Raw genomic sequence first — 27074 nt, 5'->3', positions numbered from 1 at the left:
ATATATTTTAAAGTTTCAACCATTCTCCAATTTATGTTACACTACATTGAAGCAAGAGTATTAGAAGGGAGATGGGCACCTAAAAGTATTTCATATTTACAGAATTTTGTGAAAAGTCATAGAAAAAAAGACATGTTTTAAAAAAGCTTTAGAACTGGAAACTTCTTTTTTTATTTTTCACAGAATTATGTCTTTTAATTTAAAAAGTCTGTTCCCCCAAAAACCAGCTAAAGTTTGGTATGTTTTAAGGTAGGAAAACAAGAATTGGAACACTAAGAAAGAGCAAGATCAGACCACTTGGATGCTTTTGTTACAAAACTACACATAGGTTCCTTTTATATATTCCTTACCTGAACAGAAGTCATCAGAATATCTATCATACACTGCTTTGCAGTTTCTTTCATCACACTCACAAGTATCTCCATGAATATCTCCCCAGTCACCAGTTGGGTCCACATCATGGCATGTGCATTCCCCACATACACATGTGCCTAAGAAAGGAGGGGGTGGGGTGGGGGGAAGACAGAGATAGAAGATTAACTGAGCAATTTAGAGTAATAGGAGTTTGATTACAGGAATTGACACTTGTGAATTTTCTGCTCTCACAGGAGTGCAGTTTCAAAGCTGCAAGTGTTAGTCATGAGCGTCTGCTCATCTTCTATGATTTAAAACCTTCTATGATTACTTAGTAGTAATACTTCATATAAACAAGTTGGCATCCTGTTCAAGTTTCTTTTTGCTGTTGAGTCTTGTTAGGAATCAAAAGAAAAATGTAGTGCACAAAACAGTTGTAAATCTTTGACATCAACAGTAATTTGCCCTGACACTAATGACAATAAAAATCAATGCTGTTTAAATGACTTGGGCTTGGGCACAGTGGATAATTAATGATTGTTAAAGCATAAACATTTAAACTAGAAGGGAGTCCAAATTCTAGTCCAGCTGAAAATGCCTAGGAGGTCATTCTTTACCCAAGAACATCAGCACAGACCTACATGAAAATGATACTTCTCCACTTTCCCAAGTCAATATTCAGGGCCACACCCTGTCATTTACAATAAGAAAGGAAATGTGAAATGTAACAGAGATCCTAATTTGGCACAAGCTTACTGATATACAGAGTACATGCATCTGACTTACTCAGGAAAAGTCAGAACAAAACAAAACAAAAAAGTTTCCTTATTCAGAAATCCAAATATGCTTCAGGGCCATATACTCACTACTTTTTCTGAGATGCCAACTGGCACAAAGAAGAGCCCAACCTTACAGATGGGTGCAGTTCATTTCCTGAAGAGTAGCTTCACCTTCTGCTACTCCACCAAAGCCTTTGTCTTCTTATTGAGATTAGTCTGAACAATATAATGCATTTGAGGATAACAGGACACAGGGACTAAAGAGTACATATAGATGTGGGTACATTCTCTAAAAAGAGAAGTCTACACAATCGTGCATACATGACAGTTATATGAAGCAGAAAGAGCTGCTGCCCTGTTCAGTGCTAAAGCCACCAAGATAGCCCTCAAGAAATTTGCACCTGATTTTTTATACTTTCACAATTCAGTGGCATTACTGAAGGAGAAGGGGGGGGGAGGGGGGCGGGGAACCAAACAAAAAAACCCCACACAAACCAAAAAAACAACAACAAACACACACACAAAAAAACAACCCTGGAAAAGGAGGAAATGCCTCTGGAGAATGATTAATCCTTGCAGAAACAACTTCAAAGTGAATTTGGATCAGCTGTCCTGGATATGGGAATGCAAAACACCATCTCACCAAAGTTTAAAAATCTAAAAGTTCACATCTGGTCTCAGCTGGTTGACTAGACAGTTGGTGGAAAGATACAGACAATTTATCCATCTCAGCACTGAAGGAGGCTGGACAGGAACGTTAGCCTCAATATTTAATTTTTAGAAGGCTCAAGACTGACAAGATGAAGTGCACCTATATCACAAGATGTATAAATACAAAAAACTGGGTAAATAGGACTAAAAAGAGTAGAAACACTGTGTTAGAAAGCAACTTTATGTAGTCAAAAGCCTACAAAATTTTTATGTGGATAAAATCACGAATACATGAAAGGCTGAAAATATAGATGTATCCCATGAATGTACCTTTGTATAAGAGTTCATAGCTATTCAGAATATCAGCTATACTATTTATCCTCATTTCCCCCAATTACAATGTAATTTTTAAGAAATACTTGCACATTAAAATTTGAAATTTGAACAAAAAATTGCTTTGACAAGAAATTACTTTCTCGGTGCAAACAAAGCACCTGATCTGAAGCCACTTAGATATTTATTATTTCCAGAATTAGAGAAAATTCTTACTGCTGAAGTCCCAAGACTAAATGTGCCTACATGATCTCTGTATTTGAGCCAATCTTTCTAATTTCCTCATAATTAAGAGAAGAGAGTTTTCTAAATGCTCTCAGGATAATTAGATGTTCACACTAGGTTTTTAAGAGAGGTTCACACAAGGTTTTGTCAGTAGAGGTGTTTTTAAGAGAGGTATCTGTGTGACTTGCTGTTCTACTGTAATTATTCTGGACTATTGCCCAAAAAAACCCTTTTTTTTTTTTAATTCTTTGTTCAATGAAGCCAAACATAGCAGCTAGAGAAAAGCAACCTTATTTTGTGCTATTTTTTATCCAAAATGGCAAAACGAGACAGAAGTAAAAGCTAAAATTCAAATTCTGGAACTTTGTGCAAATAAAACCCCACTTAGTTAGAAATACTGTGTGAAGTCTACCTTTCCAGCTCTGTATGCATTCCACAGCATTGTTACTGAACACTCAGGGGTTTTTTCAGGTTGCAGTGGAAACTAAAAGCTTTGTGTTTTAATTTTCCCTATTCAGCTGTGGGGCCTTGGTCTTCTTTAAGAGTGAATTGACATATGGTCCTGTTGGTTTTACAGCACCAATCCACTCAAAGTCAAAAAATTGCTAATATTTTATTTTACAGGATAGGTGTCTCACCAAAGCAGATGTACTAACAAATTATCCTGCTTCGTCTTACTACAAAAATGAAGGATGAGGACAACTTGGGTCAGCTTAATCCAAAAATGGGTGTGGATTTGTGTAAGTTTATACCTGAACACAGGTGTCTACCCACTCACTTGGAAACGTATATCCAGATTTGAAATAGGTGAGAACAAACTAGAAACTATCAGCAAACACAGTCTACGTCCTACTGTAGGAAATGCATATTGTAAAATAAAAGCAAGCTATATAAATATGCGTAGAAGGAACCTGTGAATGACACACCTCTGTTGCTGCAGATTTTGCCATCTGGAGATGTGCATCTCTTCTTGATCTCCCAGGGGGTGATGTCACACTGGAATTCACATTTATCTCCATGCCAACCAGCCTCACAGTAACAGTTTCCACAGTAACACTTTCCATGGCCTTAAGCCAAAACAAATTTTATACAGTGAGAAAGAGGCAAGTTTTTAAAAGGCATTAACAATTTAACTGTTTTGTTTTTTTCTTTTATAAACTTCTAGTGCTTTACTCAGAATAGAAACAATTTATAGACCGTATATGCCTACATAAAATAAGACAAAGGATATGTGAATTATACTTTTCCCCAAGTCTATTTTAGAACATGTCTTCATTTAATCACAGATTAAATCTAATCAATAAACATTAAGAAAATAATATCAATATTTTTATATTTGTGAGCTTAATTTTTGAAACTTCATAGGTAAATTTGGAAGACAGTAGATGTAATAGTTAAAATTTAAACACAGCTTTAAATGTCAAGATAGGACACACTTGCCCACTGTATTTGGCAAGTCTAAGAAAGCAGTGTGCGTTCTTGACTCCTCAGATAATTCCAGCTGGGGCAACATGATTTACTACAAACTGTCTACATTGTATATGGCTTCCCTTCTTACCTATTAAGAAGATTCAGTTCATGAAAGATAAGAATTAGTAAAATGAACCATTTTGATATTCATTTAACAAACCACATATCTCCCCGAAAGATAGTTTGGTCATCTGAGGCTTGATGAAACCAGCTCCTGAACATTTTGATCCACTAAGGTACTTCTGCCATGTGCTTCGATGACACAAAGCATTTAAATTAAGTAGCTGCAACTCTTACTAATCTTAAAGCCATAAGTTAATTCTTTACTAGAAGGATCGACTCAAGATCTTGTCCTTTTTTCCCTCTAGGTATGTTAAGCTTAGTAGACCTGGTCGTCTCTATCACGGTCTGGTCAACTTATATCATTAATTATCAAGAGTGCAAAATTAGACCTGTGGAATACAATTTTTTCCTGTTTTTACAGTTACACATGGAACTTTCATTACAATTGTTTGGTTACATGTCAAAAAATAACAGAAGATAAAAATACCATCTTACTTAGATAACTAAACAACAAAGACAGTCTAAAATAATGCTTATTGCCAAAAGGTTGTTCTTGAACAGTGGACAAGAAATAAAGGGGAAAATGGTGAAGGAGTAAATTAATTTGATCTACTGGCAATTTTTGCAGATTAAAACATCACTACTTCATTCCTCACTCACACTTGTATAGTCCTCGAATAAATATGAATAAAATGATACAATTTGCCACTACCTCTTGCTCTTCACTGAAGACAAAAATCACTCCATTAGAGAAATAAAGTCTTAGATAAAGATCACAGTCAGAATTTAATTTGCTAGAAACCATGATACTTTATTAAAAATAAGCTGCAACCTGATTCCAAAGTTTATGTAACCTCAAATAAGAATTGATACAGTCAACTGGCTGATAAAAATCCAACTGCGGCTGGAAAAGCTTGATATATCTTTTTAACTCTGCCTTAAGAACTGATTTGCTTAAGAAATGCAGTCCCCTTGTGCAAAGATTAAAATGCATGTTAGCCATATCTCAGCATGGCATTGTATGCTTTTCCAGCAAAAAATCCCAGCTCACAGCTGCAGGCTTTAGAAACATGTGTGTAAATAGAAGTTTTCGTTTTTTCACTAGTTTGATCTTCCTGAGTTTGCTTTCTTTGAAGACAATTAAAATCTTCAAGACCTGTCTATACCTTTAAGGGCAATAAAGGATACGTAGCAACTAAGTAGGCGCTACACAAACTGTGGAAGTACAACAGGCACTGATTAGGTTCACCATGGCTGTGGAGAATATCCAGGGGCCGTTGCTAGCTAAGCAGAACGGGGTTGGAACACTGTTTCTTTAGTACTTCATAAATAAACATAAATGATTCCTGAGGTGGAAATCCTGTGGAAGGAAAGACGGCACAGAGGGTATCAAAGGAGACATTGGGATGGGAGAGAGAAGCAATAACCAGATAGGCATGTGGGGTCTGCTTTTTCCGTGATGGAATTATGTACCTTTGTCCTTCAGTTGATGTGCTGTCCATTTTTCCTGTGTAAGGCCAGGTTCAACATGCAGTTATGTACTGTAGAGGTTTGTTACAAACAAAGCAAAATCTAACACTCATAACCTACATGCATAAACTTTTCAGTTTACAACAACCTAACCAAGTCAAACACACCATTAGTTTATACCTTATATTTACTTTAGAAGGCTCCAAACCTTACATAAGGTATGAGGGCTTTTATATTGATGAATCACAGACCTTAGAGACTTGAATCTACCAACATTTTTTTGTCCTTTTATGTCAGCATACTTTGATTTCTGCATACACATAACACCAGTTTTTTCAGAGATGCATCTGGTCTGTTTTGGAATATGGCACCACTGGATGAAACAAGGAGAAATAAAAGCTAAGAAAAACCTAACAATATAAACCAGCAGCAACACAAGTGGGGGAAAAAAACTGACAAAAACCGCAGAAGGAGAATTTACTGGAACTAAATACATGGTAAATTTTTATCATATTTGGTACCATATGTAATGGTTATAAGCAAATAAATATAAATAGAATCACTGGCAAATTACTGCCCTCCACTCATTTAATTTTAGGCAATTACTGGAAATATTGTACTCCACGCCTGGATTTGCACTTCAGAGGACCATTCTGTTTACCCTTATTTAAAATCTCTACCTAATTCCATGCAAAAAAAAAGTTATTTTTTGCCTTCAAAGGCACTTAAATAAATAGAATTTATTTTGTTCTTTGTGTAAGGATAAAGACAGATAAAGCTATTTTACACAAGTACTCTCTCTCTATACACACACAGAGAGCAAGCACTATTATCAAAGTACGAATAGTCTAAGAGCAGTTTCAAACCCTCCTATATATGCATACAAACACAGTATGCATGTGTATAGCTTGAAAAATATTTGTAGCACCTTCCAGCTGAAGGACAAGCCTCCCTAGTAATATAGGCAACAGCATTTATAATGCCATAAATGGTGGGCATTGCACAATATTTAATTGCTAGGTTCCTATCTTATAATGAAATGAAAGCACAGTTTGCATTTTGGTTGCTTTTCTATCTATCTATCACTCCATCTTATTCTCTTGCCTTTCCTATCACAGATGGAATTTTTCTTTATTCATTCTTTTCCCTTTTTATCTCCTGAATTGCTTCTGAGTTCTCATCCTACATTTATTCTTGTTCTTTTTAATTTTTGCTTCCTTGACAAAACTCTTAATAATCTATTTTTCTTTTTTGTTTTTTTTCCTATGTCCTCCATCTTGCTCTCATCTGTGCCACAAAGCATTCACATTTCTTGTATTCTACTGAAGACAGACACACTGCGCTATGAATTACCTTAGTGAATTACCTTGTATAATCCTCTTTGCAGTTCTTCCAAAAAGAGGAGGATGCCACAGGATTTATTCATTTTTTAACCTCCTCCTTAGCTCATGTTTGCATCTGAAATTCCTACTTACAATTTGAAAGCTAAATTCTTGCAAATACAGTTACTTTTATTTTAAGTCATACATTCAGTAAAGACATTTTGTAGGTCCACACAATTAAATGATTTTATAACAGCCTGTATTAATCTTCACCATTCTTCTTGTACTCACTAAAATACATACCTGTACAAATCTCTTCCGTCTCATCATCTATGCATTCTCTGTCATCACATTCACAAAATTTACCATAGACCAGGCCATTTCCTTCTGAGTTTGCACATTTACACCTGCCACACTGACATGTGCCTGTAAACATTTAAAACAGTACTCAATGACTGCAGTTTATGGGAAGAGTTTCATTAGTCCATCAGAAATGGTACATATTTTATTTTTGAGAAGGCTGAAATCTAAAGATCATCCAGCCAAATAAAGACAGACACAGAAACAATCCATATCAATAAAAAGCCTAATCTTAGTTGTAAATAGATACAACATTCAGATGGTTCATTTTTAATCAGAAGCACCATATTTTCCTAAGTAAAATTCACTCCTAGAGCTGCCTGTCTGACTTCATACAACTGAGGTATGAAGTCACCTTTGGAAAATATATCTTCTGCCTACTGAAAGGAAAAAATTTAATTTAGTCATCTTCTCAAGAATGAAGCCTGTTTTTTTCCAGTTTCACAGCCATGTTAGATGAAGGTAACAGGGCATGGCTACTGAGGACCTGAAAATATGTCTGCCTATGTTCACAAAGTTCCTTCTCACTCTAGTCTCTAGTCTCTAGTCCCTTTTCTACAGCTATCTTCTGAGGATTAAGATTTTTTAAGTGTAGCCTTGGAGAAAAAAAACAGGAATCAAAGGAAGGAAACATTGGTGAGGAACATCTGCATGAAGACCTTATGATGAGATGTCAGGAAAAAAGGACTCAAGCTAGAAAGCAATTACCACAGCAATACATTAATTATACAACAGACAGGCTAATTGCAGAGAAATACATTCATAGCATTATTAAACAAACCATAAGTATTACAATAGCATATCAACAATTTTACTCCAAAGTGCATGTTTTTCCAGTGGTATTGATGTCCACATTACAAATTATTTCATTCATTTGAAGAATGGTAGGAACTTCTATAATAATATCTTGTTATTTCAGGACTTGCGCCCAGTCGAACTTTAAGCTTTTAGGGCTCATTTTTCTTCAGTTTGTGGGTGATGTCTCAGAAAAGAGTAGATCTTGCAACAACGTTAAGAGCTATAATAAAGACACTTGCTGATTTGTTACAAGTAAGATGGGTTTTACCCATGTCAGCGAGTGGTTTGAGAACATGGATCTGCCTGAAATTCTCTCTCAAGGTAAGTACCCCCAGGACTCCCAAATGCTTTGGGAGCATAGTGCTGGTTTTTCTCACAACATAAACCACAAGAGAAAACTTTCCGACCTAAGGAAAAGCCAGACGACTCAGGTGAAGCAAAGGATGGAAATGGGTTTGTAAACAGATCTCTTTTCTGTCATCTCTGGTCTGGTCACACATTTGCTTCTTGGTCTTTTGAGTAGGGTTGCCCCCTCACCTCAGTGGCTGCCTCTTTCCATGACCCACCCTCCCAAACAGAAAAAGGTTGTTTTGTTGCTCCCGGGGAAGGAAAAATCCCCTCTTTTCCCTCAGAGAAGCTATCTGACCTGGAGTGCAGTTGCCAGGGCAAAGCAAACAACTGCCTCCTCTTCCTCCTGAATATTTTCTAGTTCAGAACATAATACACGATAACATACAACAGCCATAAGCAAACATATTAAGGAGTTACACAGTCAAAAAAGCAAAAATACTATAAAATCACATTAGAAAAAAAAGTATTGCTATGGTGGTCATATAAGACGCCCCTATTCCCTACCTCTATCACCTTTATTAAAATTGTAAGAGTAGGAACATTGTGCAATACCATGTTAACTGGGGCCCAGCGGCCGATGGGCTTGCACAAGCTGTTTCAGCAGTCACTGGCGTCACTATGCCAGCAAGCCTACATTAAAAAAAAAAACAACAGGAACTTAATTCACAAGGCTCATGCTCCTCACATTACATCCATACATATTTTAGAAAACATGGTTATTGACACAAAAGTAGTCCTCCAAAATAGAAGTTTTATGCTGCTATTACACAACTAGTTTGCAGAAACCATTTTACATTTCACCATTACAAGTATAGTACAAGTTTTACTAAACATCCTATTAATCCAAATAAAGACTAGTAGAATGGGGCTCTATGACATACGTGGCCAGTCTAAAAAAGTAAACTTTAAAAAATGTTTGCAAGAGCTAATGTAATAAAATAATACAACTGATTGATAATACAACATAAGTAACATACAGAACTAGAATTATTTGCTACATTTACTTGGAAAATAAATACAAATAAAAATTTTGAGAAATTCCCAAGCAGGAAAACAGATAAAATGAAAAATTGATTCATAAATTGGGCATCTAAAGAGGTCAGACAGATTGTGTCCTAAAAGTGTCCATTCCTTCCCATTGACTAGAAGTGGAAATTGCTCACTTAGAGAATCTCAGTTTAGGTAGGATGCCCTAGTTATTCTGACAAATGATTAGGAACAGTCAAGTCAGAAAAGTTAAATTTTAGGTGGATCTTGATTGGTTCATTAAAAGAATTGCAATAAATGGTTAGCTGTGTGTCAGCAGAGGACTGGTTTTGCAACAACTCGTGTCATCCCTTCCCATCTTCTATTGGCAATGAAAAAAACAGAGCTCAGACCCCAACGGCAACATTGGCAGTAGGTCAAAAGGCAATCCCATCAAGACAAAAAATGTATGGCTACAGCCTGCCAAAGTTACCCCAAACTCCCTAGCCCATCCCATTGGAATTCCTATCCCGTTTAATACCAGCAAAACTGGAAGCATTTAGTCTTCTCCTGATCTCACAAACACTCCCTTCTTAGCCACTTTTAGTGGTTGTTCTGCTACGTTGGCTCTCCTGTGAAGACTCAGTGATGGACAGACCAGGGCCACTTCTAGCCAAGGAAAGAAAGAGGAAAAAAAGGTCTTAACATTCTTGTTGAAGTACTTCTACTGATCACGATGAACTATGCTTATTTTTGAGAGTTAGTTTCTCATTTAGGTGTCTCTCTTTTGTTAGCCAAACAATCATGAGTTTCATACAATCTGTATCATTGTCATAAATGAAATGTATCATTTACTCAGTATGCTGTATGCTTAAAATTTTACATTAAATTGGCTTCACAACTTGTTGTGAGAGCCTAGCTTCTTTGCAGCAAGTCCCACAAATTCTTTGGGTTCTTTGTCCATGTCAGCAACTACCTTGTGAGAAATGTAGTTGTATGAAAATGTATGAACCCAGACAGAAACTAAGAGCCAGCAACAGCGAGCAGAAGTGGGGTTCTTGAAATATTCTCTTACTTGGAGATCAATGTAATGGAAAAACTGAAAGGCAGTTTCTGGTCTCAAACCTTGGCTGGTAGCAAATGCCCTTCAAAGTTTTACCATTCTGCAGTGAAGTCTTCTGAAAAGCCGTTTCTTCTTCCTCTTACTTTTTTAAGGAAAGGACTTCCTATTTAAGTTATTATGAGTTACAAAATTAAAGAGTTAGAGAAAAGAGAGTTATTAAATCAGAAAAGTGAAGATGGAAGTACCCTATTAAAATGATTTAGCAGAACTTCCACAAATGTTTTTAGTAATCACTGTTACAGCTCAGAAGTATCTCAAAAAATCGTATAGCTTATAAATGTCCCAGAAAAATACTTGCAAATGCCATTTCTGCATGCTATAAACACAATACAAAAAAAAATGACGTCACTTTCTGTGTTAATGCCATTACCATAACGTTTTGATGGGCAAAATACATGACACAGCTGCAGTTTCATCAACCTAAAATAGCTATGGATAAACTAGAGTACTAAAGTAGGCATTCTGAATCAGTGCACATCATATGCATAGGAATAGGCCTATAGGAAAATTAAGCATTTTAGTATACATAGTTATTTCTCAGTCTCTTGAAACAAACTCTGCAAAATTCCTAATTAGAAAAGAAATTACAATGATTCTCAAGACAACACAAGGAGAATATCAAGCCATCAAAAGCAACAAAAGACATCTTACCTGCACCAGAACAGATGATATCTTGAGAATTCTTGCACATTTCATTGCTTTTCTTCCGTGTAAGATTGCAAGTAGTTGGATACTGACAAGCTTCACCATACCAGCCTTCATCACATTTGCACTTCCCACAGTCACACTTCCCATGGCCTAGCAATGGAAGGAAAGAGTGTGTCAAGTCCTTTTTTTCATTCAGAAAGTGGTATTTTCTAATTCAGCTTTTAAAATAGATTCCATCAATTTTAAATGAACACGATTAACAGATTCAGTTAACGTAGATCATATGCAATTAAAAATAGAAATTAATAAATATGATCTTAAATATGAGGAGACACCCGAAATCACCATGACTTTGAAATCTAGTGTAAGTAATTTTGATAGGTCTACATATGAATTCTTATTTTAAGAAGGAATACAGAACTAAAACATCCTGTATGAACAATGGGCTTTATTACTACTTTCATCTCTTTCTCATTCCCATATTTGTCTACCGTTAACTATCACTAACACAACAAAACTCCAAGTGCAGAGATTCCATTCACCAGCTTGGCCAGCTGAAGGCAAAGAACAGCAAGAAACTGCAGCCTGAGGACACAGGATTAACTATTATGGTACAAAGCCTGAAAAGGAGCGTGGAGAGGGCCAGCTACAGCAGCAAGCAGTAACTCCCTCAAGCAGCAGCAGCAGCAGCTCCTACCTCTAACGAGAGGTGCAAATCCTTCTTTCTGAAGCCTCCTCTGGCTACTGGTTCCTCCAGCCCTCTCCCACCCACTTAGACTCTACTTGGCTGTTGCTGCAGAACTGAATTTTGTCTTTAAATATTGACACAATACTGGCAATGTAGTCTATTCTGATACTCATAGGACGATATTTACTTATGATTATTTGCTAAGTGTGAAGTATCTTAAAGAACCAATGCAGCTGCTCAATCTGTTAGGTCATGGCATGCTAACCAGTCGAATAATACCTTGCTTAAAATTTGTAACGTATCTAATAGCATGAAGAATTACAAAATAAGGAAAGCTTGTTTTAAAAATTATTTTGTTTTCTTGAAAAATACCCAAATATGCAGATGAATTGACAATTTACACAATTTATATTGCACATTAAGTATCATATTCCGCACTAAATTCCAGGTGCAAATTTCTATCACTTAATTCTTTAGCATTCCTTTCCAATTTTAGGTAGTAAATGTGAAAACAGTTGCAAATCTTTTAAGCTAGAATGTTCAATTTTAAAATAAATACCATTTGAATGTATATCTGATTGACAGAAAAATGTTCCCTTCCAATCACTACATCTCAAAAATAGAATCTTATTGCTGTCTATTTTAAATGCATCTGTTGCCTGCAGTTAGAGTCAACTGCCTGAAAATACAGGCCCAGTCTGCTGCCAATAAGAAGGAATTTAAATAACTATTGTATATAGAAAATTTTAATGACAAAAAGGAGTATCTTTTGTTGCTCAGTAAAATTTTTTTGCCTTCCAAGATGGTCCTAAGACAAAACACAGTTCAACAGCTGAAAAAAACATAGTTCAAAAACATATGAGAGAATCATGTTAGTTCTTGTTTTAAAACAGGAGTTGCCACCTTAAAAATTGCTGAATAGCAATCTGTTGGTAAAGGACCAGGAAAAAAATGTAGGGTATAAAATATATAATAAAAAGCTACTCTTGTGATTACTCTGCTTCACTGACAGGTGACAGCATAAGCCATTCCAGAAAATGGTGATAAGTCCTAGGGTAGCTTAAAAAACCCCAAACATAACCATCTCCCTGTATTTTCCTTCTGTTCAAGGATTATTTATTACAATGACTTTGCATTCTCCATGTTAGGCACTCTTGTGATTTAAGAGTTTGATGTCTGCTGGTGAAGAAAAGATGCTCTAACAAAAGGAGGACTGATTTTCCCATCCCCATGTCTAAATGACAGAGTAAGGCAGAAGCCACTGCTGATTAGTACTGATGGTCCAGCAGCACTAACCTCTCTCAGTTAGAGATGCACTAATCTAACATATGGTGGATAAAGGAAAAAAAGAATTTCACTTAAAATTCATACAGCCTGCTTAAAGAAAATGAATAAATGACTTGCATGAGAGTATTCATACAGAGCAGTTTCTTGGCTTTATTTAATAAGAAAATACAAAAAACTGAAAATAATGAAATTAAACTGAGAGAAATAATGGAAGATCTCTTGCATGCAACTGAAAGCAACTATAAGGAATTTAACTTATAGGAATTTGTAAGATTGTATTAGTGATTTTTCACCTTGATGACCCCCTTAAAATATCCTAATTTTGTCAGCTGGATATTTTTTTAAATTGTAAAGCAATGGCAATATTCTGCCCAAAAATTTGAGTGAGAGGACTATATTGAAGTGTAGAAGGCCAGAAGACTGCCTGCAATAGCTTGTAAAACTCAGTGTATCTTCCCTGTCACATGATGCAGCAGATCTGCAAGTCAGTTTGACACAATAATCCTCTTCTTGCTTATTTCCCACATCGACATATACCAATCTTATGGTCTTCCTCATGGGAAAAATAGTGATGCGATGAACTATAAACCAAGTATGAGAAGCTGTAAGAAAATTAGAGAGGGTACAAAAGGTTTCTAATTGGTTTCAGATTCCTTTCAGAAAGGTCTGTGTAGGATCCCCTTTGTTGTATATAAATTTCTGTATTATTTAGAAAGCAAATAATATTATGAAATAGTAAATAAGGAGTAAATAGTACTATGAAACTGTGAGGTGATGTAACTTCTCAGAAAATGAATTCTACCAATAAGGGGTAGACCCAGGTATCTGGGGATGTGACACAGAACACAAGGAAAGTGAGCTACAAGACCTTACTAAATAGTTGGTAAAGAAAGCTATATCCCAGAGTAAGTGATGACACATTAATTCAATTTTTTTTTAAAAAAGGCTGTAACATGAATAAATGCTAAACATAAATAAATCAGAATTTCACTTAAAAAAAAAAATCAGAAAATAAGGGAAATAATGAAAACTCAAGGAAGTTCTTGAATTCCTTTAAGAAAAAGACTGTGGCTGTGGCTGTGAAAAACTGCCAGCTTCAAACATGTGGAAAAACCTTTTATAACAAAGGGCTCCATTTCTAACTAGATGAGCAGTCACCTCAGAGAGTACATCTGGAGTATGCAGAAAGCTTGTAGGGTGGAAAATGAAACTAATATGCAAGGAAAACTGTCAGATGTCAGAAAATATATGGAGAAAGTGAGAACAGAAAATGTTAGGCAGGGTCAGATCTTGCAAAATTGCAAGTACTAAAATGTACTTTGATCATCAAAATAAAAAGAAAACAGGCAAAAGAGTGGCTTCACAAAGCAGCAAAAAGCAGTTAAGATTAAAGATAATTTACAGACAGTCCAAAACAAAATTAATATGGGGATGTTGACTACAGTAGCAAATGCAGTGTTGCTAATGATACAGACTGTGGAAATGAAAATTACTCATCCAAGATGAGAACAAAACAAAGACATAAAACTGTTTTTAAGGAAGTGTCTAGACCAGGAGGGCGAGACCCCATAATCTCTACTCGAGAGCACTTACAATACTTGCACATGAAAGACCAGTTTAATAACAAAGACTTTAATGAATCTATCAGGCTGGCAATCAAATGTCTGAAAAATGAAAAACCCTAACTTTTTTTTCTTTTAAGAAAAAGGGATGTACATGATCCAGGCAACAAAAAACCAAGTGGCTCTGACCTCATGAGCTGTGCAAGGATTTGAAATAAATTATGAAGCATTGCATAGCTAGAGACACTGAGGTAATGAAAAATGGAATATAATGAATAACAGCTTTAGCCCAAAATGGACTGTCATTATGCCAGATTAACCTGGCATCTCTCTTTATAAGATAACTGATATTTTAAGAAAAGGAACACAGGAAATCTAGCTGGTATGGTCATATTTATTGGATACAATGCCACTTAGGAAAAAAAAATATTCTGGATAAGGTACTCTATAAATATAAAAGAATCACAACTTGGTTTAAGGGAAGAAAACAACATTAGGACCAAAAGTGATATTACTTGGAAAGAAGAAGATTACTGGTGATGTTTCAAAGGATGTTTTTGGAACCAAATGTGTTTTACTGGCATCGATACAAAAATTCAGAGTATGCTAACAACATCTGCCAATGACACAAAGCCGTAAGACCTCAGTAGAAAGGTGAAGATGGAAAACCATACAGAATGAACTGGACTGACAGTCTGAAGGACTGAAGTAATAAAAGTGGATTGAAACTAGAAATACAAAGCACAGGGTCACACACCAGGGACAAGGAAAGGATGCCATAGGCGAAGGCCTCCCCAGCTGGAAACACAAGAAGAGCCTGAGTGTATGCTCATGTCAGCCCCGGAAAGACAGCATGACTAAGTCTTTAGCAGAAAAGGGTCTGAGATGTACCCGTTGAAGATATATCAGTAGGGACAGAAAATGGTAGCAAACCTGCATTTAAAATGTTACACAAAATGTATGTAAAACAGGTGTGGGTCCAGCCTATGCTGGAAAATTACCATGAGGTCTCTAAACCTCAGAAGAATGAGTCAAGTTTTCCAGGGAAAACACTTGTAGAATTTTAGCCACTTGCAAAGTTGCAATAGGCTAGGAATTAAAACATCTCAGCTGAAAGATGGTAATTTAAAACACAATCAGCTGGGCCTGGTCACATGCTTTTGCCCTTAGACTCTTAACTTCATTCTAAGTGCATTCTAACAATGTTTTTCTACTACATGTTTGCATACCTATAGGTCCAAGAGCAAGGACGCAAAGGTAAAATCTGACAAAAAGTTCTGAATCCACATCTGAACTGTATGTATTCAAGGCACCAGTTTGGAAGCCTGATTTCGCTGGGATCCACCTGCAATCCATCATGGGAGACAGGCACTTCTGCAGAGTGACTCAGGTCCTCTGTGGGCTAAATAGTCCTCAGAGGTTGGCTGTCTTTCTTCACTAAACTATTGGGAAGCATACAATGATTGAATAGGATACACAAATTGAACTGGTTGGACTTTGGAGTTTTGTGCATCACTAGACGTGTATGTGTGCAATTAAAGATTTGTTCATTTATTTTCTTTTGCTTCACTTATCTATACAATAATCTATGTCAGGTTTTAAGTATTCTGACACAATTTGAATAAAAAAGGAGAAACATATCAGCTTAGTTATAGGTTGGACTCCATCAGTTTATGAAAATAATTATATGACATAATTATTGGGTAAACCAGAAACTGAATTTGAACGTTGCTTCCATTTCTGTGCACCTACAGAAACTGTAGCATTCAACAGTGCTATTGCTATTTCTGTGCCTCCCACTGGAAAAGATTCTCTCCACCTTTGTACCAGTTTTGGTTGATTTTTTTATTTCATCCTAATGTTCGCTATGTCTGAAAGCTCTGCTACATCCTAGTGGTTAAACTTTCCATAGGCAATGCAAACAGTCAAAACAAATGACCTGTTACCTTCCATGCTCTTGCCACCTAAGAGTGTGTGTGAATGTATGCATGTCTATATGTCGTGATTATCTTTTCTACTGAGCAACGGTGGGGCACAAAAATGCAGACTCCTCAGAAACGCTTAGCAGAAAAGAAAAATAAGAAAAGGCTGATCTTTAGGGTAAGACCTCAAATTGAAAGAAAGGTGACCGGGTTCAACTCGTGGATCTTTCATTTTCTGGATAACCTCTGGCACAGGACAACATCACCAAGGCTCCAAGAGATGAGCTTAAATTCTCTTCTTTATAAAGCCAATAATGATAATTAACTTTGTCACAGAAATTTTAGGAAGGATAAATTTATTGGTGTTTGAGAGCTTTCAGGTGTTATGTATGATTAGAGATAGCTAGTTTAAAAAACAAACAAACAAAACCCCAATGAGGCAACGTAGTATCTTTGAAATTACATTCATCCTTTTTCTCAGTAAGAGTCTAGGGGCAATTGTAAAACTATAATCATGTGCTTGTTAAACTGCAAAGACCAAGCTTTTAAATAAATCCTTGGTTCATTAAGCAAACACCATTGGAGATACCGCCTTTGGTAGAATACCTATTTATGTGGTTGTGTGGCATTAGTTATAGCACAGTAACTCTCACTACAAATGAAGTCTCTTACCAGAGTACAAAGATCTAGGCTGTTTGACCAGAATTTAAAATACACTCAGATGTCCTCACTGTCACTTATTTTTAATAACTAAACCGGAAGTATTCTATGTAAGAACATAATTGCGGGCAGTTCTCATTTTAAAATTGTAATGGAATCAATTTCTTACAGGCAGGTGAGATTTAGCATAAGGATTCCTCTCTATAGCATAAAGTCAGCCATCAGAAGGAAATCCAGCAGCTGGCATGATAATTGAATTGGGCTCATTATTATTCATTTTTAGCAACCACTGAATGATTCATGAAGTGCTTTTCAAATCTAAAAAACACTGCATGAAATAGGTGAAGAAATATGAAGAACTTGTAACAGATTCCCACTTTAAACTGGGATGATAGATAGGAAGGATGGTTGAGTTATAAGAGTTGAAAATTTGGAGAAAGTAAAAAATTAAAACACTGTTCTGCAGTTTCAACCTAGACCAGCCCAGTGAAGATGTTTTTAATAGTTCTTTCCAACTGGATTACTTTCTTTCCTGTAGTTAGTAAAGCTGATTCTGCTACTTTACACCACTGTAAAGCTAGTAAAAATATTTCAGATTACATTAGGATAGGATTAGCAACATGGCCTATTCTGTTTAGTTGCATTTGAGATTCTCAATAACTATGCCTTGCATTCAGCTGAAGCATATCTCTATTTTCAGAATTGTTGGAGTTGCAGTTTCTGAAAGACTTGTGGTTTTGGAAAACAAAAATTGGTATCATTACTTTTTTTTTCTACGTCAACATGCTTGAAATGAATCTCTCTTTAAGGTTGGGATCTTGATTGTTTATGTTGTGCTACCTCCAATGAAAGTCAGCTGTCTTCTAGACTTTCGCAGTATACCCTAGGGATTCTGTCCCTACGGAAATTAGGTTTGGCGATGCTGGGGTTTTCACAGAAATACTGGGTCCTCCTTCACATCCCAATCACTTGTTTCTCTTCCTATGCTGACACTATAAGGCTAAGCTATAGATTGGTTAAGGGGACTGATCTGAATTTAGAAACAACTCAAAAAAAAACCCAGGGGGAAATTTGAGGAAAAACAGCTGCCTAATGATAGTAGAACATTTCAAGCCAATTTTGCCACTCAAGCCCCTTTATCACCAAACCACAGCCTGAACTACATCAGAGATTTTCAAAGCAACACAGTAAGCCCAGAGGGCTTTACGGAGGCTAAAAAACCTAAACCTTTATTCACCTATTCTCACAAGGCTATTCGAGATGCAAAAACCTTTGAACTTAGAAGTTCTTACATTAAGCCAATTTCTCTGTGTTTATTTAGTGTGTCCAGGCCTTGAAGTCCCCAGAATAATGGGTACGAACATTCAGCACTGGCCTCCGGGCAGCCTGGGACAGAGACTGAGTCACTGTGACAAGAGCACACAGGGTCTGCAACACTGTTTGTCTCTCAGCTCTCTTTAGTGATTGGATTCCCCTCGCTCCTTTAAGTCCATCTGAAATGGATTTTCAGAGTTAAAAGAACAAGTGGTAACAAATCATCTCAATTTAGTTACTGCTGGATTCACTTTAACAACAAAACCATCATAAATGGTGTTAACTCGTAACTCCAACAGAGGCACTAGAGAATGGATAAACCCAAACCAAACCAAACTACTGTATATACTTCTTAAGGAAAAGCCCTCCAGCAGATAAAGGAAAAAAAAAAGTCTTATTGCACTTGTTGTGCTATATGTTCTAGGGATTGTTTAGCACAATGTTTTAGTAAACAAATATTCAGTAGTGCTCTAAAAGAAGAAAATCAATCAGAACCCATATTACAATATAAAAATATGCCAGAGGTGGGTGTGAGGGCATGACTACTGATGTTATTTAATTTTCAGGTTATAAATCAACTAGCTATAACAGATATTTCTATTATACACACTCTGCAATATTATTTCTAGCAATACCCTCTTTGTGCCACGTTGACATAAGAAACTTAATACTTTGGTGTATTCTCCATCTCTTGAGTCAATGTGAATACTGCAGTTTTAAAATCTACCCATATCCAAATACAAGTTGTGCAAACAAGTTTATTTTAAAGTATTATTGCTAAATTAGATGAAAAGTATTACTATTTGCAGAAGAATATTTTAAGAAAGTACTTAAGGTTCACATCAGCAGCATACATGATCTGTAAGTAATGCGCTCTCATTAGAAAAAACTTATTTATTATAGTAACAGAAATGAGAAACTATGGATCAAATCATACTATGGATCAAAATACTTTAAAATCAGTATCTTTAGAAATGGAAATAGACTAGAAAATTAAACTGGAATTAAAAAAAAAAAAAAGAAAATAAAAATGTTGCCCCCTAGAGGGTATTTTAGACATTAAAATGAATTAAACAATATCAGTAGAAAACTGTTTCTAGAAGATAAAAACATCAGACTCTTTAAAGAATGCAAACTTTTACTTAATTTCTGAAGATGGGCAGGGGGGTGGGGTGGGGGGTGGAGAAAGAACACTCTCCCCTACTGAGACTACAGTTACCTTTCTCTGTCCAAAGAGGTCATCATGCATGATTTTACTCAGTGTTGAAGTTTAAAACTACACTTACTGTCAATTGCAATTCCACTGCCAAGATTAGAATATAAATTACAGTAATGTTTATAAAAGACTTTAATTGCACATGCTGCTCATAGGTTGTTTTTAATATGTACTACTCTAATCCTATATTTAAGAACTTCAGAACAACATTCTCTGAAAGAGGCCAGGAAGGATTTTTACTCTTTTTCATGGTCCATTACTTGGTTTATTTTTTTCTCTCTCACTGTTCTGTTAAGCACCGAAGATCAGTCACAGCAAGAGACACATCTAGGTGAGATTGTCTCCTGTGCTCTTAAAAATTTCTCTGCACACAGCTCTGTGTGTGTGAGGTAACGTGGTTATACAGCCCTTTCTCCATCTCCATCTACTTGCTTCTGCTTAAACCTCAAATAAAGCATGAGAAACTAAGTTTTCAGCAAATGTGTATTAAAACAGTATAATATGGAGGATCTAATCGTACAGTGCTTAATGGGGATGTTTAGTTAATCACAGACTTTTAAACTAGAATAGCCCACTGTGGGTATCCAATCCTGACTCTTTTATCCCTTTCCCCCGTTCTGGTCAAAGGAGTTATTTTCATTTTAAATTACCTAAATTTCCACTTAGTCAATACTAAATTATCCATCTGCTAAAGCCTAACCTTGCTTTAGTTAATAGTCTTAGGTTGCACAAGATCATATAACATCTGGCAAGTTCAGTTATTGGGAAGGCAAGTGATTTTCATTTTACGCCCCTTTTACTGAATAATCTAGCTAATTGCAATCTTCGCACTTCACATTTTACATCACAGTCTTTGAAATATTCATTGATATATGGTATCACTGATATATCCATTGGCGTACGTCATGACTAGAGAAAGTCACAAAATAACAGAATCACAGGCTGGTGGAGGTTGGAAGGGACCTCTGGAGGTCATCTAGTCCAACCTCCCTGCTCAAGCAGGGCTACCCAGAGCTGGTTTCCCAGGACCATGTCTAGATGGCTTTTGGATATGTCCAACTATGGAGACTCCACAAACTCCCTGGGTAACCTCTGCCGGTGCTCAGTCACCCTCACAGTGACAAAGTGTTTCCTGATGTTCAGAGGGAACCTCCCGTATTTCACTTTGTGCCCATTGCCTCTGCTCCTGTCACTGGGCACCACTGAGCAGAACCTGGCTCTGTCTTCTTTGCACCCTCCCTTCATGTATTTATATACATTGATAAGGTCCCTCCGAGCCTTCTCTTTAGGCTGAACAGTCCCAGCTCTCTCAGACTTTCCTCATAGGAGAGATGTTCCAGTACCTTCATCATCTTTGTGGCCTTTTGCTAGATTCTCTCTGGTAGCTCCATCTCTCTCATGTACTGGGGAGCCCAGAACTAAGCACAGTAAGTTGAAACACTTTCACTAGGCTATTTACTAAAACTAAAACACTTAAATAAAATTTTAATAATATAAAATTTTATTAAAAGTAAACCACGAGGTTTTGAAAATGTTTTTCTGGTTAGTGGGGAAAAGAGGGGATAACATGAGTAAGAAACAAAACTGAAGAGAATAAAACATTTTCATTTCAGCTACTTGGTTTAAATGCACTGTGTTCCATGTAGTTTTGTTAGATTGCTTGCACAATTACAAAATAAAATACATTTCTTCTTTAATATCAAAAAGTTTCAATTGACTGAAAAGGATTTTTTTGGAAGTTCATTTGATGGTGAATTCTCAAATCTTTTTTGGTTATTGTTTAAAGAAAAATAATGTGCAAGACATGAAAATTTCCAAAACTTTGCTACTCCAGTTTCCTTGTTTCCAGTTGCAACACATGGCAAGGGTAATACATCAGTTAACCATTTTACGTACTGGACAGTGCTCCAAGACCAAATTGTCTTTCATAGCTTGAGTCTTTTACTTGAAGAGTATATAAACCCTACATTCATATATGCAAAAACCCACCTGTTTTATTATTGCATGTATGTAATTAGTATAAATAAGTTTGTGTCTATGTATACATACACATACTTCAAGAATCAAAGACAATATGCACTTTTCCTCTACCTGTACTAACAGGGTAGAAAATATAAGCAAAAAAACCCTGATACTGCCAATTAGTGGCATTTCCTTTCCCCCCCCATTGGCTATGAATTCAAATTCCCTGTAAAGTGAACAGACTCAACTGTAATAAAAATCAATTAGATATTGTGAATGATGAAAATGAAGGAAAGCAACACTCAGTTGAATCAGCTCCAGTTTGTTACCCCAGAGGTGGCACAAGTTGATATAATATTAAATGTGATTCATGCTGTTTAGACAGATGATATAAATATCTCGGGGAGACAGAGATAAATTAGTTTTATCCATCAAAACACTCTAGAGTCAAGATGTCCGTTAATAATTCAATGGTTCTGTGAAAGATTCCTTACTTATTTTTAACCAAATGGTTTCTCTTTTTTTTTTTTTTTAAGAACAAAAATAATCAGCTTTTAAGTAGGAAGATCTTTTAATAGGCAGAGCAAGTATTCTTTGGCTTCTCTAGAAGACCACTTTTCTATACGTTACTTTCCCAGTGTAGACTTTTGTACGGATACTGCAGATATCAAACAAAATTATACCCAAGACATGAACAGTTCCTTTCCATGAAACAACTTCCAGGGACAAAAAAAAAAAAGACAAAGGAGCTTCACATGTAGACACTAAAACCTGTAGACACTCTAGAAACCACATTCTTGTGCGAAAGAAAGATTTATAAATCCAGCAGGTTCGTGTTTGTGTTACTGTGCTGAAGAGCTGAAATAACTGAGTTAAATAAACCCCACTTCCCGAGTCTGAGCCGGTTCGGCGTGTGCTCTGGGTTGACTAACAAATGCTGTCCCAGATGATAGGTTCCCTTCGCTGGCTCCTTCCCAGGTCTGTGGCTGCAAATGACTATTGGTCTCCACGAGCCCAAACATGCTGATCCAAAACTGACTGAAGAAGAACTCCTGATTAAAGAGTTGATATCTAGCTTCACCACCACCACCCCAAAATGCCCCACAAATGCTTCAGGGTTTTTATTTTCAAAAAAAAGTGGCACATAAATTTATTAACAACTGTGCCTCCAAAGGCCTGCTCAGCAGCTACTTGATTTAAGCCAACTCGTCAAAGGATTTCTAGACTCCCATGCACGTGAGAAAGGAACCCGTGAAAACCCGAGGGCCTCAGCAGTTTCACCTCTTCGGCTGTCTGTCAGGAAGTCTGGAAACCTTGGAAGCCATGTTCGTATCAGAGCGCTCAAGGTTTCCAGCTGTGTATCTTAGTCCCAAAAACAGACAAAGGACTCCTCATGCTCCCGGTCTCAGATAGCTACAGTAGTGACCTGAAAAATGCAACACTCGCTGGCTATCGTTTGAGAAAAGCTCTTTCAAAAAGCTCTTTGAAGAACAATTTGAGGAAAGCTCTTTTCCTTCTGGATTCAACAAATGCGAAGTTTCCAATGAAGTCCTGTTTCACTCAAAAATTCCCTGCCGTCCCTACTGCCGTCACCGCCGCAGCAGGGCCCGGCCTCCAGCTCCTCACATCCCAGCCCACCCTCGGCCCATACTGGTGGCCATCGAGGTGCCGGATGCCCAGGGGCTGCCCCCGGTGCCCCCACGTGTCCTGCTCCTGGCTGTTCTTAAAGACGGAGCTGCGGACAGCAGGAACGGCCTGCTGAAGAAATCGGCCGCGTCACTGCAGTGAAGTCAGGGTTTCTAAACCACTGGGTATTGAAAGATGATTTGTGGGCAGAGCTGCTTTTAGTTCATCACTGGGTACCTGAAGAAAAAGTAGCATTAATGGGAAGTTTGTAGCTAAACCTTAAAAGCTTAGTTACTAAACTGAAGAGTTAGCTAAAGATGATATGGCTGAAATATATCCAGCTAAGTACGAACTAACTTGAAAAGTTACCAGTGTATCAAATCACTGGAAAAAAAATAATCAGAAAGTTATTTAGGGGCAAAGTTATGTTATACACACTGCACACTCAAAATGAATACAGCTGGTGCTGCAGACGAAGTAGAGCACAGGCTGACACCACCAACTTTGCTTTAAGGACTGGGTGAGCTCAGATTAGCAGTAGTAACGTTTGACCTGCTACATATGAAATAAGTGGCCAGGCTCACAGGCAATGCCTGGCGAGGATGCGACCTGCCCGTCTTTGCCTTTGTCTTAAAGTTCTCATGTGAACATCCTCTGGCTTGACAGTTGAAATGACCCGTAATGTTTACTTCTAAGGAAATCCTGTAAGAGGTCTGAAGGCCATAATGCTGGTGAACCTCAGCACAGACAGGATCCAGGCAGCCTGCCATGCCCTGGTTAGAGGTCTATCTGATGCTGCACAACTTAAGGTTGCCAGCATCTGAAGAGATATAAGATTATCTGTGCTATTCCCTTTTTCCTTCTTGTGTTATCTCCAATAAAAGGTATTTTAAACAATACCTTATGGAGTCTGAGTACCTTTCTTACTAGGTTCCATAACAAACCCCAGCACAGGCATGTTGCAATTCTCTGTAGCATTCTCAAAAAAAAAATCAGACCTTCTACAGTTTGCTGGTTAGCAGCTGGTCAAACAAGCCCACAGTAAACATGCCAGTTACATAAATATTACATGGAACAAGTCAGCTGGGTAGGACAGCTCCACAGGGTACAAAAATGAGTCTTCGATATTATTCACAGCATGGTAAACCTAATGCCCAAAAGGTCAAAATGACAAGCCTGGCACAATTTGCACCTGAGCTGTACACAGGAGAACCTACGCCTAATTCAAGCCAACTCACTGCACAAGGCCTGTTCGATGACTATGCAGTCACCATTGAGTCAGAAGCTAATAAATTTATGCTACATCTCCTTTGCATAGTGAGCTGGAGAGGAGAAAAGGGGACACGTACTCATAAAACGAGCCTCCCACAATGACTACACTTAAATGAAATTTAGTAGCATCATGAAAAGTTATCATTACTCAGTAATTGTGCTTGAGGAATGAATGACTGGTGATCCAATGACTTTTTTCAAACCAAGGACCTCCTAGAAGATGTACTTTCTTATCTGAAATAATTATATCTAGTGTTATCTATTAATGATAGATTAATTTTTAATATTTGTTATCAAAGTTGTATATATGCTTTACAAAACATAGTTTCTCCATAACTTCATGATAAGTATAGTTAGTTAATTGGAATGGAAGACATTTTAATTGATTTTATTTAATGGTGTTTTTACACATGTAGCAAATTAAGGGATGTACTTGCACATTCTTCCTACAGCTTTTGTTAAAATGCTTAGTTTAAAATAAATTCTTTGTGGGTGTGCTTTGCACAGCAGCATCTCAACAAGAAAGCATAAACAAAGTTAATGAGTTTCCTCAGATTTAAATCAAAAACATATTTTTCAGTCTTCTGGATAAACAGAAAAGTTCTCTAGTAATTTATGAATCCCTAAGCCAAGATCATAAATATCATTAAGACTCCCCTTTAGACCTATGTCTGGTAGGAAATCTGGTTCCTCTCTCTTCAAAACAATGCAGATGCACACTTGACACAGAAATTATAAATAGGAAACAACAGTTCCATAGCTTGTCACAGTATAGATTTAAATTATTAAATACCAGCTAGTAATCCCTGAAATTGAGTCACTAACCTCTCCAAAACTTTTGTTAGCATATGGGGAAAACTCATTACAGAAAGTGTGTAAAACTGGAGTATTCAAGCATGTGCTAGCTTGCAGTAATGTTTAAAAACAAACTGAGCATTGCATATAATTTCAATAGTCCATTGTTGGGGGAGAGGGGGGAACAACACAGGTGCATTAAAATCTCATTTTAGAAAGTTTTGAAAATATCTAACCACCAAGGACACATAAGAGGAGCATACCTCAGCATTCCAATGAAGAGCATGGGTCAAAATCGAAATATGATTCTGAACACATTAAGTTGTGCCCACATTTATCCATTCTTTTCAGCAGTGCCAAACGTTAAACAGATGCTTCTCGAGATTTATGTTGGCTATACTCTTCCCCCACTGTACTGCTAGGTATTAGGTTTTTCTTCCCTTGCTTTTTGAACATTAATCATCTCTTAATACTGTCTAATTTTTTCCCTATGCTTTTGGAAAAGATAAACATTTGTGAACTTTTAACCCGTTCATAGATTGTGGGGTTCTTTATAAGCTTTAAGAAGAATATAAAGTTCAGCAAAATAAAGACGGATCCTGTTTCCTAGAACATGCCTCAGGTTGACAGTTTCTTCTGCAGTCCAGCAGAACCTCCTGCAGCACCTCCTGTTTTTATCACAGTCTCCAAAGCACAGACTTGCCAATTTAACAAGTTGTGCACTGGCTCCTCGGTGAAACTAAAATAGACTTCACTTTCCAAAACATGCTGTATAGTATTTGGGAAATTTTATCCTTAACCTAACACAGATGGAAGGCTAAAATATATTGCAATCGCAGTCAGTCTTCAAAAGAGGTCAGGTCTGGATCAGTAGCACCCTGACTTCTGAAAATGTTGTAAATCCAGTGACAATTCAGCAAGAAGGAGGGCTCAGCAAGTGGAGCAACAGGAGGATTGGTAGAGAAATAAGGTATTCAAAACAGGATTCCTTAACAAATCATTACACCTTCCTTGCAAACAGGAAGAGAGAAGGAGGGGGAGAGGATGAAAAAACTTTTTTCTTTTAAAAACTTTTTTCCAGATATTTATTTAGAGATTATTATGAAAGCACTTTAGATTAGCCTGGTATCTGAGTACTATTAATTCTTACAAGGCCCTTCAATTCTTCCTGTAGAAAAGAATGCACTTGAGTTCCTTGGTTAAGTGAAAAGCTGGATCACCCTAAGCTTGTCTATACTCAAAGACAGAGAGAGAGGTGGATCCAGCAAGTGGCTTGGTTTGATTCAGATCTTAAGTAGGCCTGCTTATTTCCTGGAGGAAAAAAGTCTATACCAGGATGTACAGTATTCTTGCTTTACAGACTCCTAGACATTTTCCAGCTAATATGTTATCCTTTTCAGAAAACTCATCTATTTTGTCAAATATAGATTAGAACTTGATTTCTTCAGTTGCCTTTTGTGAAAACTTTACATATAGTTTGTGGCCCCTTGCCGATCTGCACAGCAGTCTGAAAACCAATGTAAACATTTTAGCAAGATAGGTAGGCTCCTAAGGTAGGTGCCTCAGGTACGTCACCAAAATTGGGTGGGTGAATATGCTCAGACCTTTCTGTAAAAGGCACGGTCAGACAATGTAGGGAGAGGCAAAGTAATGTACAGCTTTTGCAGAGTAGGCACTATCATCTTATTTATTCTTTACATCAGATAACTTAAAGAGCAAAATGAAAAACTACTTGCCCAGAGACACAGTGAGAAAATAGCTGGCAGGTGGGAACAGGGCTCCAACTGCGATAGTATGCACAGATTACCATCCTTTTAAACAAAGGGTAATCAGCACAGTATTACATGCTTTTAAAAT

General features: G+C 36.9%; 1 protein-coding gene across 1 annotated transcript in view; it reads right to left on the bottom strand.

Annotated features, from left to right (window-relative positions):
* Nucleotides 1–27074, bottom strand: part of ITGBL1 (integrin, beta-like 1 (with EGF-like repeat domains)) — a 145440-nt gene that overhangs the window by 73717 nt on the left and 44649 nt on the right. Inside the window, exons 3-6 of the mRNA XM_010578300.1 lie at nucleotides 10917–11063; nucleotides 6971–7093; nucleotides 3269–3409; nucleotides 351–491 (exon numbers count right to left, since the gene is read on the bottom strand). Coding sequence (XP_010576602.1) covers nucleotides 351–491; nucleotides 3269–3409; nucleotides 6971–7093; nucleotides 10917–11063 — 552 coding nt within the window. The remainder of the gene's footprint in view (nucleotides 1–350; nucleotides 492–3268; nucleotides 3410–6970; nucleotides 7094–10916; nucleotides 11064–27074) is intronic.

Source organism: Haliaeetus leucocephalus, unplaced genomic scaffold (assembly GCF_000737465.1).
Source record: "Haliaeetus leucocephalus isolate CR32 unplaced genomic scaffold, Haliaeetus_leucocephalus-4.0 Scaffold626, whole genome shotgun sequence".
NCBI classification, from domain to species: domain Eukaryota; kingdom Metazoa; phylum Chordata; class Aves; order Accipitriformes; family Accipitridae; genus Haliaeetus; species Haliaeetus leucocephalus.
The sequence above is the reverse complement of the archived record's forward strand: the minus strand, read 5'-3'. Positions and strand labels throughout refer to the sequence as shown.